The sequence below is a fragment of the Biomphalaria glabrata genome, chromosome 9 (genome assembly GCF_947242115.1).
Source record: "Biomphalaria glabrata chromosome 9, xgBioGlab47.1, whole genome shotgun sequence".
In the NCBI taxonomy this organism is placed as follows: Eukaryota; Metazoa; Mollusca; class Gastropoda; family Planorbidae; genus Biomphalaria; species Biomphalaria glabrata.
The window spans coordinates 5,215,790-5,237,679 of NC_074719.1; the positions used below are offsets into that span (position 1 = coordinate 5,215,790).

General features: G+C 36.8%; 1 protein-coding gene across 1 annotated transcript; it reads right to left on the bottom strand.

Moving 5' to 3' along the window:
* Positions 1-16,870: 16,870 nt before the first annotated feature.
* On the bottom strand, positions 16,871-21,303 carry LOC106058884 (uncharacterized). The gene is made up of 2 exons (XM_013216398.2): positions 21,241-21,303; positions 16,871-19,318 (listed from the first exon to the last, which is right to left on the bottom strand). Exons 1-2 carry the CDS (start codon positions 21,266-21,268, stop codon positions 18,336-18,338), a joined length of 1,011 nt encoding a protein of 336 aa, XP_013071852.2. The 5' UTR covers positions 21,269-21,303; the 3' UTR covers positions 16,871-18,335.
* Positions 21,304-21,890: the final 587 nt, after the last annotated feature.

A 21,890-nucleotide genomic window follows, 5' to 3' on the forward strand; every position in this document is an offset into this window, starting at 1 on the left:
TCCTTCATGGTCAAAGAATAGCACAATCTCATTTCTCATGAACTTGAAGATGCCTTTTTTTTTTATTTACTTTTAAATTGCTTTTGTGTAGTGTAGCTGTCATGCTTGTAGTATGCTCAGGGCACTAAGGCCCAATCTATTTTGGACCAGTGGGGGGGAAGTGAAGATCGGGGTGAAGGTTTCCATACTGTCATTAGGCACTCGGCTAACACAACATAGCTTGAGTAGGATTTGAACCTGAGCCCCCTTGATAGGTGGCCGACTGGTTTATTCCTCTCAGCCACATATACCATTAATAGATAAAATTATTTGGTCAGCACCATCATCACCGCTTGGCTGTTTACCAAAGTAAAGCGATTGTTAAAGAGTTTGATTAATTAAATCTATTAATCAATGATTCACTTGATGTCCACCAGTTATTTGTTTTATGAGAAGGTAATGATTTCCCTTTGTTTATAAGCTTTCTAGGCAGCATGTAGTTATTCCTTGAGAATTAGAACTGCAAAACTGCCTGGGTGTATGCTATGTGGTACTGACTGTCATCACGAGGGTCGTAGGGTCCTGAAATCCCACTTGTTGCTGTGCCTTAAGAATTTGGCCTCTCTGGTCACAAAAGAAGTTGTAAGGGGAAAAGGTCATCTCTTTTGTTGATATGACCTTAGACAGCTTTATACGACAGAAACACAGTCGTGTGTTTTGTGTGTTGACAGTGAGAACAGGTTAGCTATGCAGTGGGAAGGATGCAGGATAAGTGGCATTGTTGTTAGCGGTCTTAGGTAGGGGAGACAACTTTAAGGAATACCAGATTGAAAAGACATGTTATTGTAGGGAGTTGGAGTTAAATGTCCTGAGGATATGGGGTTGGCAAAACACTAGGAATGAAGCCAAACATCCTCGGAATGTAGGGTTGGAAAGATGCAGTGAATAGCGCCAAATGTCTTGAGGATGTAGGGTTGGAAAGATGCAGTGAATAGCGCCAAATGTCTTGAGGATGTAGGGTTGGAAAGATGCAGTGAATAGCGCCAAATGTCTTGAGGATGTAGGGTTGGAAAGATGTCTCACAGGCAGACTTGTACAGTTAGACTTCAATTTGTTTCTTCACTATCTCTGTATTCTCTAACGGTGGCATTGATGTTGACATAGTCCAGTGTAAATCGTCATCTTTCTGTTGGTGTTGTAGGCATGTTCCGGGAATGCAGTCTCAATTGCTCAGGTTTCCAAAAATGTCTTCCCACATAAAGAAAATCAAATAGGCCTATCGTGGGGTTACAATTCTTTGCAATCTGATCCAATATGGGATGGGGGGGGGGTAACAATTCTGAGTCTTTGCGAAATAAACTGTTGATAATTACTCTGCAATGAGTTGTAGTGTTTCTCTCACACTCAGTGTGCACCACATAAACCCAGGAGTGACTCAAGGGTGACATGTGACATAATGTTGTGTCAGACGTTAAGAAAACAAAAAAAAAGTCTCTATTCACAACAAACTTGTGACCAGATCAAATAAATACACACCGTTTCCTTCTGGTCGATAGATCAAAAGTCAAGTAGTACAAACTTTTCTGCCAAAGTGTTCAACACAGGTATGTTGTTCACTCTCACAGGTCAACAGCAAGCGTGGTCGAGAGGCCAAGTGCTTGGCTACCTAGAAAGGGGTTCGAGGTTCGACACCCAACTCGGGCAGAGTCACTGAAAACCCAACTCCTATATACCCCCTCCTCCCCCTCCAACTTGTCCACAAATGAGATTGGACCAAAAGCACATGCTATAAGCATGAAAGTAGCGCTATATAAAAGCTATAATAATTATAATAATAATAATAATTAATAATTATTATAATGCGGATGTTCCTTTAGAGTTGAAGATAATCTATTTCCTAGTCCAAACCTCCCACAGGACGAGTGTATGGCAGCGGGCAGGGTATGAACCCGGGACCATATCGAGACTATACCGAACCACACTCCAGCGCGCATACTGCACGGCCAGGCAAACCTTTCAAAATATGCTTTATAACTCTCTCTTATGGACCTTTAGAAAGTAGTGTCCAAACTATACTAGCAGCTTTACACTTGTGTAGTTTTAAAATTCATGCAGCATCTAAAAGCAGGTCAAAACTTCTCCCTCATCAACAAACATATTCGTCGCTGCGTTTCCATTCAAGTCTTTCCACAAGCTATCTTATTTTTTTATAATACAGACGTTACTTCAAAAAAAAGATTAGCTATAGGCCTACTAGACTTCCAGATGCGGCGCAGTCAAAAGCCTCAAAACTTAATTGTAAATCTTTCTCTCTGCGGTGTCTAGTAAACAGACAAGTTTCCCCTTCCTCCTCCAAGTCTCTAAGAAAGTGTTTTGAGGCCTAAATTGACCACCTTACTTTCGTGTTCCTGTATTTCGGCTTCCTACGTCTTGCCTACAAATAGGCCTAGGCCCCGTGAACCTAGCACAACGTTCGGTCACCACCATTTCCCCCTTTTTTTTTTTTTGCAATAAATTTTCAATGTCCAGTACAAATACAAACTAAAATTAACATCATTAAGTCGTGTAAATCTTTTAAGATTTTTTTTTTTTTTTTTTGCTCAGACGATCAAGGACACATTACATAACAAGAGAAATATCCTATTAGCCGATTGTCCGGACAGTTTTGTCGAGTCTTTGTGTATGTAATATTGTATCATTTCGAATAAACTGGCTTTTAGCAAAGAAACTATTTTGTGTACATTTTTCACCTTTCTTCTGACCTCGTACGGGCGTCTCGCGACTTCATTGAATAAATTAATTATTTTTTGTTACGTTGGGAACAATGTCGTGTTTTTTTTTTTTAAATTAATAATCATATATGGATTTAAAGTAGCCTAGTGTTGAAGCAAGGGAAATAATAAAGAGATTATCAATTTACATTTTGATTTTTTTTGTTCTCTCCCTTCGCTAGCGAAGATTTAATAATATTCTTTTAGAAAAGGAGCACTCAAAGCGTCGTGATTTACTGTGTATTGGGGCTACGCATTTTTCGAAATAATGTAATAGTCTACATCCGTATACAGTGCTTTAGTAGGCTTCATCCTTCATAGGGGCATACACAAGATATTCAACAACAAAAAAGAACAATTCTGTCAGAACGTGGAAAAATAATGACGGAGATAAAGAGTTAAACCGAAGTACAGAGAGACTTTGCTAAAAATATGAAGCAATCTTGACACTATTTGTTATTCAGAAAGATATTAACTCTTTCTCTCCGTAATTATTTACCACATTCTGGTGGAATCAACGCTGATATCTATCAGACCATGAGATCATAAAAATACACAGTCAGATAAAAGCAGTAGCCAATACAAAACCCAAAAGAAAAATCTTACTCTGGAATAAATGTAACCTAACACAACTACACCAAGCTGCATTAAACTTTCAACAAACATTCTTATTAGAAAAAGACATTAACCAACCAGTCGATGACCTCTGGAATTTTATTAAAAACCATCTTAAAAGCATTATAGAAAATCAAATACCAACTAAATACACATCAAACAAAATAAATAAATGCTGGTTTAATAATAGACTAAAGAAGCTTTGTAAACAGAAGGAAAACCTATATAGAAAATTTAAAGAAACTAATGCAGAAAGAGTTTACAAAAAGTATATAAAAATTAAACACTTAACCCAAAAAGTAAGCAGACAGCTGCAGAGTGAATACATAAACAATGTAATATCTAAAGACAACAACAAAAACCTATGGTCATACATTAAGTCTAAGAAAATGGAAACAACAGGCGTAGCGCCATTAAAAGATGAACATAACATAATACATAATGATAATGAAACTAAAGCAAACATTCTAAACAAATACTTTGCATCAGCATTCTCAGCCCCAGGAGACAAAGACATATTACTGAATTTGAACCAAGTAGACAACATAGAAGATATAGTAGTACAAGAAAATGGAATTCAAAAACTATTAGCCAACACCAAACCAAATAAAGCTTCAGAACCTGATGGTATTCCAGCTAGATTACTCAAAGAACTAAGTAATGAGCTAGCCCCAGTGTTCAAAATACTCTTTCAGGCTTCACTTAACCAGGGCAGAGTACCAAAGGACTGGAAAGAAGCTAATGTCACCCCCCTATTTAAAAAAGGAGAAAAATCTGACCCAGGAAACTACAGACCAGTATCACTTACCAGCATCACATGTAAAATCCTAGAACACATAATATGTAGCAACATCATAAACCACTTAGACAAACATAATGTCCTCACACCATACCAACATGGCTTTAGGAAATATAGATCATGTGAAACACAACTAATAGGACTAATTGATGATTTTTCAAAAGGTTTAGATAATAGTGAACAAATAGATGCTATCTTACTAGATTTTTCTAAGGCTTTTGACAAAGTTCACCACCATAGTTTGCTTAAAAAATTAAAATATTTCGGCATTAATGGTCCACTGCATCAGTGGATTAAAGACTTTCTGATAGGGAGAGAACAAACTGTAATAATAAATGGCTCTAAATCAACACCGATAACAGTAAACTCAGGTGTACCTCAAGGAACAGTCTTGGGTCCACTACTATTTTTAATTTACATAAATGATTTACCAAATTGCATTAGTTCAGGAACAAAAGTCAGATTATTTGCAGACGATTGCATAATATATAGAACAATAAAAACAACACAAGACACAGATATTTTACAAAGAGAATTAGATGAATTACAGAAATGGGAATCAAATTGGAGCATGTCTTTCCACCCAGAAAAATGTCAGTTGTTAAGAGTAACAAAAAAACTAAAACAAATTAATTCCACTTATCTTATTCATGGCAAACCAGTAACACAGACTAAAAACGCAAAATACCTAGGTGTTATAATAAATGAAAAACTGTCATGGAATCCACATATTGATGAAACTACAAAAAAATCAAACAAAGCATTAGGATTTATTAAAAGAAATTTCTATAAATCAAATAAGAACATAAAACTAAAATGTTATTTAACCTTGGTTAGGCCAATAATAGAATATGCATCCTCTGTTTGGGACCCCTCAACTCAAGAAAACATTAAGAAACTAGAACAGACACAAAATAGAGCAGTGCGATTCATAACAAACGAATATTCACATTTGACTAGAGTAACACCTTTAGTAAAATCACTAAATTTAGAAAGCCTTCAGGACAGAAGGCTCAAAAGTAAAGTAGCAATCATACATAAAACACTGAACCATAATCTTCAAATACAAAAACAAAATTTAATAAAATACTCTGAAAGACACAAAGATAAAGGCACATTCCTCGTCCCATATGCTAGGACAAATTTGTACAAATACTCCTTCTTCCCTAGTGCTATTAGAGCATGGAATGGGTTGCCTGAGCTAGCCAGGAAAACCAGTGACTTGGCAGAATTTAAGTCATTGGTTAATATGCATGACTAAATGCATGACGCGTAGGACGTAATCATCTTCTTTTTTGAAGTAACGTCTGTATTATATAAGAAGATAAGAAGTTAGGAGAGAAAGAGTTAAATTACCTTTAAACAAATGATCGTGATGCTCTGAGATCATTTAGTCTAAAATTGTGTGTGTAACCAACTTTAAGATGTAGACACTCGAACAGGATCTACAGGTTATTGAAAAAGCAGCAGACGACTTTGTGAGGTGGCCAGACAAAAGAATTGAGGATGAAGAGTTGGATTTGTCCATTTAATTCCATATGCCCGAGAACATGGATAGGAGTTAGGAGTGAAACTGAATCCGATGAGAACATGGATAGGAGTTGGGAGTGAAACTGAATCCGATGAGAACATGGATAGGAGTTAGGGAGTGAAACTGAATCCGATGAGAACATGGATAGGAGTTGGGAGTGAAACTGAATCCGATGAGAACATGGATAGGAGTTAGGAGTGAAACTGAATCCGATGAGAACATGGATAGGAGTTGGGAGTGAAACTGAATCCGATGAGAACATGGATAGGAGTTAGGGAGTGAAACTGAATCCGATGAGAACATGGATAGGAGTTAGGGAGTGAAACTGAATCCGATGAGAACATGGATAGGAGTTAGGAGTGAAACTGAATCCGATGAGAACATGGATAGGAGTTAGGGAGTGAAACTGAATCCGATGAGAACATGGATAGGAGTTAGGAGTGAAACTGAATCCGATGAGAACATGGATAGGAGTTAGGGAGTGAAACTGAATCCGATGAGAACATGGATAGGAGTTGGGAGTGAAACTGAATCCGATGAGAACATGGATAGGAGTTGGGAGTGAAACTGAATCCGATGAGAACATGGATAGGAGTTGGGAGTGAAACTGAATCCGATGAGAACACGCAGCAGATGATGCAATAAATATTGAATTTTAAAGATGTAAAGTTTATTGACAGGGGTGTAGCTTTTAATTATGCTGGCTTGTACGAACGAACGAGGTCACTGAATATTAAATATATATTAAATATTTTTAAAAATAAGCTGAAAAGCACCATGAAAAGAGAAAGAAAATGTCATGGTGATGGCTATTGATAAAGACATTCTGAGAGTAATCAATTTGAACACACTCGAATAGCTCATTGATGTGGGATCTTAGCGAGCCTTGTGTGTGAATATGAAGGCCTATATGATAGAAGTATTTATTTTTTCACGTTATAATAAAAATCTCATTTCAAGTGTTATTTAGTAGTATCAAATAGTTTTAAAAATCATGGAAGGATTTATTCATCTAGTAAACCAAGCAGGTGCAGTGGCTGAGCGGTAAAACGCTTGGCTTCCGAACCGAGGTCCCGTGTTAGAATCCTGGTGAAGACTGGGATTTTTAAGCCAGCTCTAATGGGTACCTGACATAACTGACATTACTTGGGGAAAAGTAAAGGCGGTTGGTCGTTATGCTGGTCACATGGCACCCTCGTTAACCGTGGGCCACAGAAACAGATGACCTTTGCATCATCTGCCTCCATATATATATATATACTATAGATCTATAGTATCTAATATATAATCAACGGCAATGCAATTCAATGTGAATGTCTGTTGACAAATTATTGTCTTCGATTGCGAAGACCGGCCTAAGATTAAGTTCTGGTCATTAAATATTAAAATAATTAAGGCCATTTATTATATTTTACAAGCCTATAATGCTATATGATAGTATAAAGATAAGTGCAGTGTTTCACGTGTGACATGACTACTCACGCTGGTAATAGCAGCAGGTAGGGTTCAGTCCATCAGTCTAGAGTGCATACCACAAGACCAATTAAGTTACCAAGCAGCTGGTTCTTGATCTATAAAATATGTAATCTTTTATCATCAACCACCTTTCTGATGTCATTATTTCTTATAATATATACTGTTAAGGCCTCCGCGCGGTGTTGATTCATGACAATCTGTCTAGTGTAGATCTGACTGGAAGTAACGCTGAACTCAACTACTTCAGTAACACAGGCGAAAGGCCGAAACAATCAAATATGTAGTCGACGCTGATATGTTGTTCTACAAATATGTTTAATACTCAAGAAGGGAATCGTCCGATGTTAGTTATGTCGTACTCAAGTCTACTACTCTACAAGAAGCGTCTTCCTTTTAGCGTCACTTAGACTCTTAGAGCGTTCTTATTTTTTAAAGATCTGTCACGTCACTTGTCGCTAATTAAAACTTTCCCCTTATTCCCGAAACAAATAACTAATTCCTAATCATGTCATAACAATACAATACATGTAATCTCATAAAATATTGAATTCTGTTAATCTGAAAGACATTTGATTCCCAAATATATTTTTCTTCTTTTGTATTTCTTTTTGGATCTGATTTGTTATGGGTTGGTTGGTCAAAAAATGAAACTTATAAGCCTTTCAGTGCTTATTTTAAAATGCCTATAGAGTGGGGCTAAAAGATCACAGTTTAAGGTTTCTTTACATTCTAGTTTCTTTATTTAAGTTTCTTTCATGAAAAACAACGATTTCATTATGGTTGTATCATGTATTACATACTTAGCTTTTACTGCCTGCCCATTGAGATAGTTTGACTTCATTGGCACCACATTTCAATAAATACAAAACCATTCTATCCAAAAGTATAAGCTTGTATGAATTAAAAAATTGTTGTGATAATTATTTTAAAAATGAAATGTAAACAAAAAATTCTATTTTGTTATTTATAATAGCCATTTCCAATTAGTATAAATATTTTTTTATAGTTCTACTAATTATGTGGAAGTAAAAAAACTTGAATCATAATTTAATTTAGAATATTTATTTTCATGTTGTCACAGAATAATGTGTTTTCAAGACCAATATAAAAATTGTTTATGATAGCCTGCATACATTAAGATTTCAAATAATTATTGTCACTTGACAATCTAAGTGAATCATGAATGGAACACCTTTGTCTACAAAATCAAGTAAAAAAATATTCACAACCTAATGAATACTGACACACAAGAAAACTTAACATTTGATTTGAAAATAGAAATAAAGATTTAGAATGAAGGAACTTATGAGACAGATTTGTCATCTCAGATGTCAGAAAACCGCTATGGTCAAACTTCTGATTCATTCACTGAGAATAAGTATCAGGTAAGGTACTGCTGATTTACAAACAATGATATAGTTTATGATACTTGAATTTAGAGCATCATTTAGTCTCTGGAAGTAATACATTTGAATTTAGTGCATTATTAAGTCTCTGTAAGTAATACATTTGAATTTAGTGCATTGTCCAGTAATACGTTTGTGAAAATAATATACATCTTACCTTTGTGTCCTAGATGACTTTGCAGTATTTGATGAATACCTTTTAAATCTTAATGTGTTACTAATTGTGTAACTTGTCAAACCAACTATGAAACTGCAAATATTTATATCTTTTGGTCTTAATTTCAATGGCTTATGGATAGGAGAAGCAGTGAAGGCCATCATCTATAGAAAAACATTTTGACATGTAAAATACTTACACATGCATCTTTTCTAGTTTTTTTTAGTAATTCACAAATTAAAGCAATAAAAAAAAACAGCTACCCCTACCAAAACATTTTTTAAAAATAAGTTACTTCACTTGCTATGAAAAAAAAAACTTTTAAAATACCACAATTTTAATACAACTTAAGCCAGTTTGATTAATAACGTAAAGAAAATTTAATATTGTATTGGCCTCCTTCAGTCGTAGAACGACTATGGTTCATTTCATGGCATACTTCCTCATGTGGCTGTGGAGCCCTATTTTGGAGAGACACTCCCGTCCACAGATAGCGCAGGTTAAGGTGGCTTTTGCTTCGGTGGTAGAGGAGCTCGCCATTTTTCGTATTGTACGTTTTTCTTCCTGAGCTGAGACCCATGTACTTTCACTGTCCATAGCTTTCTTGGTCACTGTCTCTCTCCATCTGATGCGGTCTAGAGATATGTCTTCCCTATTGTCAGTATTGATGTTCACTGATTTGAGGCCCTGTTTTATTACATTTATGTAACGGAGGTGGGGGCGACCAACTTTTCTTGTGCCAATCGCGAGTTGTCCGTAGAGGATAACTTTCGGGATGCGATTGTCCTCCATCCGGAGAACATGTCCGAGCCAGCGCAAACGGCGTTGTCTGAGGGCTGTAAAGATGCTGGGAATACCTGATCGCGCAAGGATCTCAGAATTACACACTTTTTCTTTCCATGTGACTTTCAAGATCCTACGGAGACATAGCAAATGGAATGAGTTTATTTTTCTCTCTTGCTTTGGGTAGGCGGTCCATGATTCACTGCCATACAGCAGTGTAGGTCAAACGCATGCCTTGTAGACTTCCATTTTGGTCACCGTATTTAGCTTCTGGTTTTCCCAAACTCTTGGCCTGAGTCTAGCGAAGGTCGGTGCAGCCTTCCCTATGCGTTTTTTTTATCTCCTCTTCTAGAGACAGGTCATCTGTAATTGTGGATCACAGATAGCAGAATTCATTTACGGCGTCCAGCTTGTTATTGTTTATGAGGGCCTGAGAGAAGTGGGACATTAGTGACTGAAGTTCCTCTTGCGTGTGTGCCACTACCGCTGCGACATCCGCGAATAGCATATCTCTTACGTGGGTGGTTCTGATTTTAGTTTTGGCCCTCAGTCTGGCAATATTTAGGAGGTCGCCATCAAATCTGAAATGGAGATAGATGTCTTAGGTGGATTTGTCAAACGCGTTGTGGATTAGCAGTGTAAATAGTATTCCAAAGAGGGTTGGGGCCAGGACACATCCTTGTTTAACTCCGCGGATTATACTGAAACTTTTGGAGCTGGCACCATTGAATTGCGTTGAATAAAACATAATACTATAAATCGGTGACTCAGGCAACTACAAAAAGTTAAGCTAATAAATTTAATGTCTAAAAATCAATCGATAAGACGTCAAAGTTAACTGATTTTTTTTTTCTATTTACCAGGAAAAATTCATAAAACAAGAGAAAGATTTAAATGTAAGAACACCAACAGATGATAGAGAGGAAAGTACTTCTCAGATAACGCTACAGCAAATTGCACAAAGGACGCTTTAGATAAAACAGTATTTCATTATGTGATGTCAACACATTTGAGAAATAAGATAAATCAATCAGTTCATTCAAAACCAGAAAACAAATTTCAGTGTCAAATATGCCAGAAAAAATTCACTTGCTCTCAAGGCTTAAAAGAACACCATTTTCTTCATACTGATGAAAATCCATTCACATGTCTCATATGTTCAAAGACTTTTTTTCAGTCTTCAAGTTTGAAAACCCACTTGTTGGTACATTCTGGGGAAAGACCATTTAAATGCTTACTCTGCCCAAAATAATTTTATCTGCGGTATCGTTGGAGAAATCATCTTTTCGTTCATTATGTTGAAAAACCATTCAAATGTAAAGTATGTGCAAAAGAGTTCTGTACATCTAACTCGTTGAAAGCACACCAAATATTTCATTCAGGGAAAAAGCCATCGAAATGCCAAATTTGTCACAAAGAATTCTCTCTTTCTAAATATCTACAAAGGCATCTGTTAATTCATTGCACAGGTCCCCCTAAAAGAACATTTTTATGTCAAACGTACCCTCAACAATTCGACAGTCCATCAGCCTTGAAAATCCACCAGCTTGTTCATACTGGAGAAAAACAATTCAAATGCTTACATTGTCAAAAACTATTTTCTATGTTATCACATTTAAAAACACATCTTCTGGTTCATTCAGGTGAAAGACCATACAAATGTAAGTTATGTGGAAAAGCCTTCTCGCAGTCATCAGCATTGAAAGTACATGGTATGATTCACTCTGGTAAAAAAACATTCAAATGTCCACTTTGTGAGCGGGAATTTACTCAGCTTTCAACATTGAAATCCCACCAGTTATCTCACTCTGGTGAAAAGCCATTCAAATGTCAGTTATGTGTGCGAGAATTTGCCCAGTCCAAATCGTTGAAAGCCCACCAATATGTTCATACTGGCAACAAACCATTTAAATGTCAAGTTTGTGAGCACGAATTCTCTGATTCTTCATATTTTAAAAAGCATCAACTGGTTCATACTAAAAAAGCAACAGTAGCTCTGGATCTGTCTTGCAAGCCTGTTATTGTCTGATACATGCTTCACTCAATAGTTTAATACTTTGGTTTCCAAGGTCAGTTAAATTTTTGCTAGTCACTTGAAATTCAATTAATGAAATAATTGACTTACTAATGAGTCAACAATAAATGTTTAATAAATGTTTACTCTGGAAAATGAATATGAACTGTGACAATGTGAATGGACGATCCTTAGTTGAAATGACAATCAAGGACACATGGACATATAATAAAATAAATGTTTTAAAAATTGATATAAAGTTACAACAAACAAGCAGGTCATTGGCCATTCCAATTAATTGGTAGCGATAATGATGTGACTAAGACTTTTAAGAGACTAATAGCAAATTACTTGAAATGGGTGCAGTAAACATTACTGTACAAAAAAGTAAAGTTCTACTTCAGACCTTGTGATCTATAGGGCAGATTATGGTAAAATTCATCTCTTTTATTGGCCCATGAGAAAGTCATGTGGCCAGCACAATGACCAACATCCTTTACTTTTCCCTAACTTATGTCAGGTATTCATTAGTGCGTCGCGCTGTGAAAACTGGCGCACAGGTTGCTGAGAAAAAAAGAACAACGCTGGCAGAAGAAAAACGCCAGAGAAAAAAAGGAAGGCAAACGACACTAGCTCCAGCTGGAATAACCTGCCCAGTGTGCGGCCGAACATTCCGGGCTCACATAGGTCTCACCAGCCACATGAGAAGGCATAAAACCCCAGTGAAAAGCCCTCAGCCCCCTGGATGACAAAGTGGTCATCATCGAACCACGATGGACGAACTATATAGTGCTGGGTGGACACAGAGGCATCCAAAAAATTAAAAAAATCCCAGTCTTCACCAGGATTTGAATCAGGGTCCTCTGGTTTGGAAGCCAAGCCCTTTACCACTTTAGCCAATTCGCCTCCAGACTCTACAGTAAGGATATTCAAACCTTCTGACAACAATGAAGAAACCAGTGAGTCATTGAAAGTGTCTAGCAACTTAACCAAACAAAATTCAAGAATTGTGTATATCCAGTCAAGATGCACAATTGATATATATATATATATATATATATAATTATACTTATGTATAATCAACCTGGGACAATTTGCGAAATGAAAACTCCATAAGTTCAATTCAAATGTACATGTAAATTTTTTTTTTTTAATTCCTATATGTAAATTGAAAAAAACGTTTTATTAGAGTTTTTTATGTACATTGTTTTTTTTTAAAGTTTTTTTATGTTAGTAAATCCTGTTTTATTTTTTTCCCCATGCATTCAATCATCTTTCATAACACTGCTTCATACATTTAAAGGAGTGATTTAGTTATTTTGATTTTGATATTAGTTATCTTCTTCATTTTGTGCGAAATTAAAACTATGACAAAGTAAGGGTCATAACTCTATTAGCTTTGTTAAACCAAATGACATAGGTATGAGTTCTATGCTAGTATTCAGTTTTCCTAATTTCTTTTAACTTTCATAAACGTATTCATATTTCAAAAAACTAGTTTCAACACAATAATATGTTTAAATTAAATTGAACTTGGAACTGCTAGTCTCTCTCCCCATATATAACATATTACTAAATTTTCTCCAAAATTTGATACTCTCTAACCACTTGTAGTTCTCTCTAATTCACGTTTCACATTTTCTATTTACTTAGATAATAGCAAGGCTGTTGTTATTGGTCATAGGCTTACAGTGTGAGTTTGCTAGCACAACTGGACCAATGTAGGCCTATTATATTTTAACTTGTAAAACTTGAAATAACTAAATAAACTTTCAATATATAGGCGAATTCAACTTCAGATGAAATAAATGTACTAGTAATAATATAAAATAGTATTTTAAACGAAATCCCACCCACTAAAAAAAACATTATTTATTTTTTTATATCTCTTAAATCGTCTCTCATATGTTCCGGAAGCTTGAAGTCGGGACGAGCGAAACCTGTCCTTGTGGAGCATCACCAGAGAATGCTGGCCACGTCCTTCAAAGCTGCATACTATTTCAAGAGGCCCGAACAAGACTCTGGCCCCCAAGCCCTTCCTATAGAATAAAAACTATACAGAGAACTGCCTGTTCTGGAAACCACTGCACAGTTCATCTCAGATATAAGATTACTGATCTGAACGTGCTTTAGGCTAGACCAGTGATGCCCAAAGTACGGCCCGCTGGCCAGAACCGGCCCGTGATGTGGTTCCATCCGGCCCGCCGAATCGTCGGCACAAAAAGTAGATAATCTTCCCCCCCTTAAAATAGTTGTATATGTATTTTTACCTTCGTTAGGGCCCTCACTTTTTCTGTGATGGATTAATACATGACTTTTAACGAGTGTGCGATTATGAGCTTATGAAATGTAACTCTGAATGTAGAATCTACCAGGAAAAGTGAATGAATCTTTTTTTGTGGAACATGATAATAAGCCAACATATTTGTTTTGTAAAGAAAGACTAAAAAAAACATGTACAGTGGCATTATAAAACAAATATGAAGGCCTTCTTGGTTTGAGCCGCGTCTAAAAGATTGGTTAAACTACCCCCTAGAGATTGGAGGACTGATGCTAATATTTGCCGAAAAGAGACAAGAAAATAAGTAGGTGGTAAAAGGTAGCTAAAATGTTGCTCACATTTTAAGTAGAGAAATGAAACCATTTTAACACGCCTAAAAAATGATAGACTTTAACTATCCCATTAATTAATGGAAGTACTAGATGCAATAGTTTCAAACAGTTTCAGGTGAATTTAGATTTCATTTTTCGTACCATTTTGTTGATGTGGCCCACGACAAGCGTTTCGAAAGTTAAAATGGCCCGCAGGTCGAATTAGGTTGAGCATCACTGGGCTAGACCTTATTGCAATTTTATCATCACTGCGACGCGTCCAACCAATCGACACCTTATCATCATCACATAGGAAACACACACACTCTATAATTTGATCTATAGGGCAGATACTGCTTAAGGTCATCTGTTTCTTTGGCCAACGGTTCACGAACTTAGCGTCATGTGGCCAGCACAACGACCAACCGCCTTTACTTCCCCCAACTAAAGTCAGGTACCCATAAGAGCTGGGTGGATTCAGGGGGTGCCCTAAAAATCCAGAAGCTCAAAATCCCAGTCTTCACCGAGATTCAAACCCAGGACCCCAGGTTCTGAAGCCAAGTGCTTAACCACTCAACCACCTCGCTTCAACATCCCCAGCTGAACTATGATGCAATAATCCTCATGTCTTATCATAACTTCCTGGTTGTGTGATAGCAGTGTGATAGCACTATTGACTGTGGTTCAATAATCACTATGATCTCGGGTTTGAATCCTGCCCGCTGACAATCCCCACCACCCATCTGAAGGTTTGGGCTAGGATGTAATTATCTTGAAATCTAAATATGTAAAATAACAAAATCAAAAGTAAGAATACAATGGGTTTTATTGACGATTGTGAATTATTACAGCAATAGCCTAAAACATATCTTTAGGGGGAGGAGGTCCACCCGAGGCTATTTCTTTTTATCCAGATGCATTCATTCAAATATATATATATATATATATATATATATATATATATATATATATATATATATATATATATATATATATATATATATCAGTGATGCTCAATCTACGGCCCGCGGACCAGATCCGGCCCGCGACGTAGTTAAAACCGGCCAACTAAAACATCAGCACAAAGTGTAGAGAAGAGAGAATTAAAGGCACATTCCTCGTCCCATATGCTAGGACAAATTTGTACAAATGCTCCTTCTTCCCTAGTGTCACAAGACGCTAGCAGTGTGCTGGCGCCTCCTGCAACTGGTCGTTGTCTAGGGTGATTCAGGAGGCCCGACTGTTGACGCTGGAACTTTGGTAGCTTTAGCCTTGTCACGATTTTGGTGTTATAACTAACATATATATAACTGAGATATGCAACTCAACACGGAATGTAGTTAGAGGCTATAACTTGAACCTGTAACTTTATTTTAAACACAACACATAAACTTCCAAATGAAACGATATATAGGTACATCAACTACTAAAACTAAACTCAGATCACTAATGACTATGTCTCTAATCATGAAGTCATTCTGCTATAGTTTTCTCGTACCAGATTAGGAAACGAGCAGGAGCGGGAAATACAACCGTCCGCTCTACCAGACCCACGCCAACTAACTCTCTTTCTCAGAGCTAAAAATTCCTCCCACGTGGACTACACAGTGGTAACGTCCCCTTGCATCATCAGTGACGCCTAACCTCAGTGGTTACGTCTACATGCATCATCAGTATCTGACCAGTGATGACCACTGCCCCTTTCCCTAGATTTCCCAGATCACCCCTCCCTCGTGGTAGCCTAGGTACTCTGGTCCCGTGACAACAAAATAAACATTAAAGCACACAAAAAATACTTAGTTCCCCTTCCAATAATAAAACAAATCTAATTAAAATATATTAAAACATAAATAATGACATTATATCTAAAATAGAAATAACAGAAATCAACTTAAAACTTTACACAATAACTAAGGCCATGGTAGTGGACTGCGGTTGTTCTGCTACACACACACAAACGGTTGTGGGCTCACAACGTGGGCTCACAACGGTTTGTGACACCTAGTGCTATTAGAGCATGGAATGGGTTGCCTGAGCTAGCCAGGAAAACCAGTGACTTGGCAGAATTTAAGTCATTGGTTAATATGCATGACTAAATGCATGACGCGTAGGACGTAATCATCTTCTTTTTTGAAGTAACGTCTGTATTATATAAGATAAGAATGTAGTTTTCCTTAAGTTAAGGCCCATACTGTTTTATTGATGGGTTGGTACCTTGACCTTTACCTTTTGAACGTTTACGAAATGGGAGAGCCTAGGAAACTATAAATGGAATGTATAATTTACAAAAAATAAAACGGACTTCCGATGTCCCTTTTAGAAATGTAAGAACTAGATCCACAGGTTCCTAAAAACAATGTTTCAGATTAATTTCATTTTGATTTTGTAGGCCCTACCTTTTCGAGTGTAGGAATTTAAAATGGCCCGCAGGTCGAACTAGGTTGGGCATCACAGATAAAAATTAAAAGCTTCCCTTTCAGACTCTGCTACAGGTCATCTGTCTCTGTGGCTTATGGTAGCAAGGGTGTCATGTGGCCAGCACAACGACCAACCATCTTTACTTCTCCAACTATTGTCAGGTATCCATTTGAGCTGGCTGGATTCAGGGGCACACAAATATCCCGAATTAAAATCCCAGGATTTGAACCTAGGACCCTCGGTTCGGATGCCAAGCGCTGTACCGCTCAACCAAAGTGCCTCATATTTATTGTAAATGTAATGTAAATTTTTTTTTTGACTCCATGCTACCAAATTGGATTTTTTAAGTAACTTTGAGCCGATTCTGCTGCTAAAGTGTTTGCTGAAAAATGTATGAAATATTTTGAAATCAATACTTAAACAAAGTACCTAGAAAACTATAGACTTAAACATTGAATATACCTTTTGACTTTTGAACTATGTTTATTGGAACTCATGATATAATAGTAAATGTAAATATTGAAAAATTCTCTATGCAATGGAGTAACATTATGTTGTTACATATTCCAAAATGATTTCAATATCAAGAAAGCATTAAACATTTGAATGAAAACATGTAAACACCTGGATATAATTGTGCATTTTGCAATATATATATATATAAAATCCGCTGCCGGGTGCCGGGGGACAGATTCTGTCGGCTAAAAGAAAATTTGAATCGACCACCTGTGGACAATGGTAATGCTTGCACTGGATGTGGCAAAATATGTAGGTTACAGCTGGGGCTGCGCAGCCACGGGAAATACTGCTTTCCTCACTAATCTTCGAACAGGACGACAAGCATTATTATTATTACCATATCATTACGATATATACACAAATATATACACATATATATACACAAATATATATATATATATATATATATAATAAGCAAAATATATATATAAAAAATCGATTACCAGTAATGTTTTTTTTTAGGTACAAAAAAATTTGTTTTAAAGTTTTAACTTGATCTGTGAATGGGTGTGGGAGAAATAAGTATTCAATTATCTAAGTTGACGAAACCCTACAAATTTAGCCATTTCTGTCAATACTGAAGGATTAATTTTCCTATCTTATGTAATATAGACGTTACTTAAAAAAAGAAGATGATTACGTCCTACGCGTCATGCATTCAGTCATGCATATTAACCAATGACTTAAATTCTACCAAGTCACTGGTTTTCCTGGCTAGGTCAGGCAACCCATTCCATGCTCTAATAGCACTAGGGAAGAAGGAGTATTTGTACAAATTTGTCCTAGCATTTGGGATGAGGAATGTGCCTTTATCTTTTTGTCTTTCTGAGTATTTTATTAAATTTTGTATTTGAAGATTATGGTTCAATAATAGCACTAGGGAAGAAGGAGTATTTGTACAAATTTGTCCTAGCTTTTGGGATGAGGAATGTGCCTTTATCTTTTTGTCTTTCTGAGTATTTTATTAAATTTTGTATTTGAAGATTATGGTTTAATGTTTTATGTATAATTGCTACTTTACTTTTGAGTCTTCTGTCCTGAAGGCTTTCTAAATTTAGTGATTTTACTCTGGTCAAATGTGAATATTCGTTTGCTATGAATCTCACTGCTCTATTTTGTGTCTTGTCCTTGTTGGTATCAAACGTCTTCTCTTTGCTAATGAATAATTTTGTAAAGTTTCAACTTGATCCAAGAATGGGTTTTTTAAGAAATAACGTGTACAAAATTTTACTAGTCAGACAGATAAAAGCGAAATGATAAAAGCTTTGTAATTAGTTATTGTTTCCTGTAATAACTAACATTGCTGAAGTTAACGTTACTTCCAGTGCCCTTAGTGCCTGAGTGAACGTGGCCCCCACCAAACCCTACACAATACACAGAGGCGCCGCTACTTCCTGGGCACGTGCAGGTGTCATAGCTCAGCCTTGTGAAATCATACTCTCTATCCACCTCACAAAATTTGGTGTTTTCTAGCCACTGACCCACGCTGACCTGTTTAGGGCATCCATGTGGATGGGACACAATGAACGCTATTCTGTCTCCCACTTTGCTCTGAAATTTATCCTTCACGCTATTCCAGACTTTTCTCCACTCAAGTTGAGCCTTGTACAGACGTTTTCCGAGATCATCACACGTCACGCATCTCAGAACGCAAACATCTCTTTCAACATTCACAAAATCTAAACTAAAGTTACTTAGAGTGACCACCTCGCTATCTTTGTTGTCGTAAAATAATCGACACGAAGTTGCACTAGCCTCATGGTCGTCTCGAACCAGATGAGATGCAGTGTCAATAAAGATTTCCCACCACTCGTTACTCGCAGCTTCAGAATTTTCACATTTCTTACAAGGACAAAGAACGTCCGTGGTGTCAGCGGTGCGCCCAAGAAGACTTTTGTAGCCTCGGCCGCTTGCATCGATTTCCTGTCCGTTTTCATGTTTATAGATGAACATCTCACCAGTTCCAGCCCTTCTCTTTTTCCTAACGCCGTCACTATATGAAGGATATTTGATATCGGGGCCAGGCCTGAGTTCTGGTCTAAGTGGATCGACTTCATCTACAGCTAATCTCACTGTTAGATCTCCGACTGCCTTGATCAGCTTCAAGACATCCTCGTCACGATGGCTTTCGGGCAAATTATCTATGCTGAACGCTTCTAAGGATTTAAAGTCTTTATGTCCTGGATTCTTAGAGCAAACTTTATCCATAGTATTAAGATCCATTTCTAAATCTTCCAATACACAGGTCTCATGGTATCCTGTAAATGAAAGAGAAGGAATCAGTAGAACTTTAATAAATTACATTTATTTTTTAAGAAGAATTCTTTTTATAAACAATACAGATATTTTTTTTTATAGTGTTTGCAAAATGTTTAGATTACGTTGGGCAGTTCACATCGAAGAGAAATGTGGGGCAAAGATTGTTTACAGGTAAAAAACAAAAGGCGGGCGTCCAAAACAGAGGCGTAGTAAGGGGGACAAGGGGGAAGATGCCCCGAGCGATACCCTCAGGTGGCGCCGCACACAGAGGCGCCTATATGTGTTCATGGTAAATGGGGGAGGGGGCGCCAATAAAGTACCTTTCTCCAGGCGCACGCTTTGCTCACTACGCCTTTGGTCCAAAAGGCAGACCACGAGTACGGTGGCTTGATGACGTAGAGGCAGAGCTACAGCAGCTCAAAGTCCAGGCATGGAGACGTAAAGCCCAGGATAGATCAGAATAGAGAGATGTGCTAGAGCAGGCCAGGGCCCTCTATTGGGCTGTACAGCCATTGGAATGGATTGTAAAATGTCTCTAAAAATGTTTTACTTGTTTCGGATGTTCCTTCAGAGTTGAAGATAATTTACTTCCTAGTTCAAACCTCCCACAGGACGACGGGGGATGGCAGCGGGATGGGTATGAACCCAAGGCCATCAAGTCGACCGTATAGCCCCAAACCGCACGACCATATAATAGAACTGCGGACTTTGTTGTATGGTTCTTACACATTTTTAGATCAACTATCCTTAATAACTTCTTCGTGATAGATCTGTATTTGTTTCTCTTTGCGCATGAAGATTTTTATGGAAACCCAATTTTTGCTTCGAATATCTACTTTGGTTATCGGCTTGAGTGGCTGAATTGCATACACTCTTTTTCTGTTTTGTCTCTGCTCTTCATAGAAGAACTGATACAAATTGAGCCATGAGATTTATAACAAAGAATAATCACATTTCTCCAGAGTAACACTATTAGTAAAAACACTAAATTTAGAGAAGCTGAAGCTTAAAGAAGATTAAACAGTAAAGTAGCAATAATTCATAAAACACTGAACCATAATTTACTAATACGAAAAAAAAAAAACCTAATAAAAAATATTAAGAAAGACACAAATGTTCTCATACCATAACTATACTTCTTTCGTAATGCCATAAGAGCATGGAATGGCATGCCCTAATCAGGTAAGAAAATCACTCAATCAGCAGCGTTTAAGTCATTGATTTACACCTAAGCCTAGCATTATTACATAAAACGCGTAGGACGTAATCACGTTCTATTTTGAAGTAACGTCTGTAATTTATAACATAAGTGTACATACATCGAAAAGAAGACTACTTAGAGATAATAATTTTAAGGTAGGATTTTTTTCACACTGCCAGAGCATGTTGTATTTTTAAATAACTATTTGAAAGTTATTCTCTCAAAAAGCAAAAAAAACAACAATGTGATGGTTTATACTCTTTTTATAAAGCTTACATCAACTCATTCTGTCTGCATGTCTGTTTGTCTGTCTGTTAAAAGTTTGGACACGCTTTTTCTTCCACGTGCATTCTTGGATCAAGTTGAAACTTTGCACAATTATTCATAGACTTAAACAATACACAATTCAATAAAAAAATACCAATTAATTAATTATTTGTGTGACATTGTTTGGTTAGTCCCCTTAGACAACTGTAAACGTTATTTCCGCAACACTCATTGAAATTTTTGTTTGATTTCGAAAAGGGAAATAATTTCTACAATATTTAGAGATGCGGGTCAATTTTTGAAGATAGTTCTAGCTACAAAGGCTACTACATGGTTATACACCTAAAAATCTTAATAAATATTCATCTACAATCTTAGTCAAAGGCCATAAGCCATCCCCTTAAAAAGGCTTGTGTAATAAATGTAAAGGCCTTTTTCAACCAACGTACTTACCACAAGGAAGATCAAGACTTGTTGACATTTTTGTTTATTAATGTGACTACTACTGTGTTACTGAAATTAGAATACAATTAATTGAATTATGAACATAGTATTATAACAAATATTTGACAGTATGTTAAATAAATTAACTTCAGCCAATAACAAACTATTTCTCTCGTTTATATCCTGTACTACAACGCACGAATTATGTTGTTAATGCACTAATGTGCCATGTATGAAATATATTTTAATGTTAATACATTTAAATTTTGATATTGTAAGCGGTAGGGGCTGGTGACTTAGTGGTAACGGGTTCAAATCTCGGCGAAGACTGAGACTTTGTATTTCGGGACATTAAGGGCGCCCCTGAGTCCACCTAACTCTAATGGGTACTTGACTTAATTGGGGAAAGTGAAGGACTTTGGTCATTGTGATGCCAACTTAACACCCTCGTTAATCGTCGGCTATCGAAAGATACGACCCTTACATCATCCGTCCTATAGATTGCTAGGCAAAAAAAGGGGTATTTTCACTTAATTATTGTAAGCTGTTCTGTGGCATTTTACGTCTCTTTGCAACTTCTTGTGTGACTAAAGAGGCCAATCCTTGATACACAGCTGCGATCGCAGGTTGGGCATTATTGTAAGCAGTGTCTAGGAAAA

Bases quoted from the DNA above. Each gene is read 5' to 3' on its own strand.
- LOC106058884 (XM_013216398.2), bottom strand. From the start codon at position 21,268: ATGTCAACAAGTCTTGATCTTCCTTGTG. The intron at 19,319-21,240 runs GTAAGTACGTTG...TTTCATTTACAG, and splicing joins AAGTCTTGATCTTCCTTGTG to GATACCATGAGACCTGTGTA.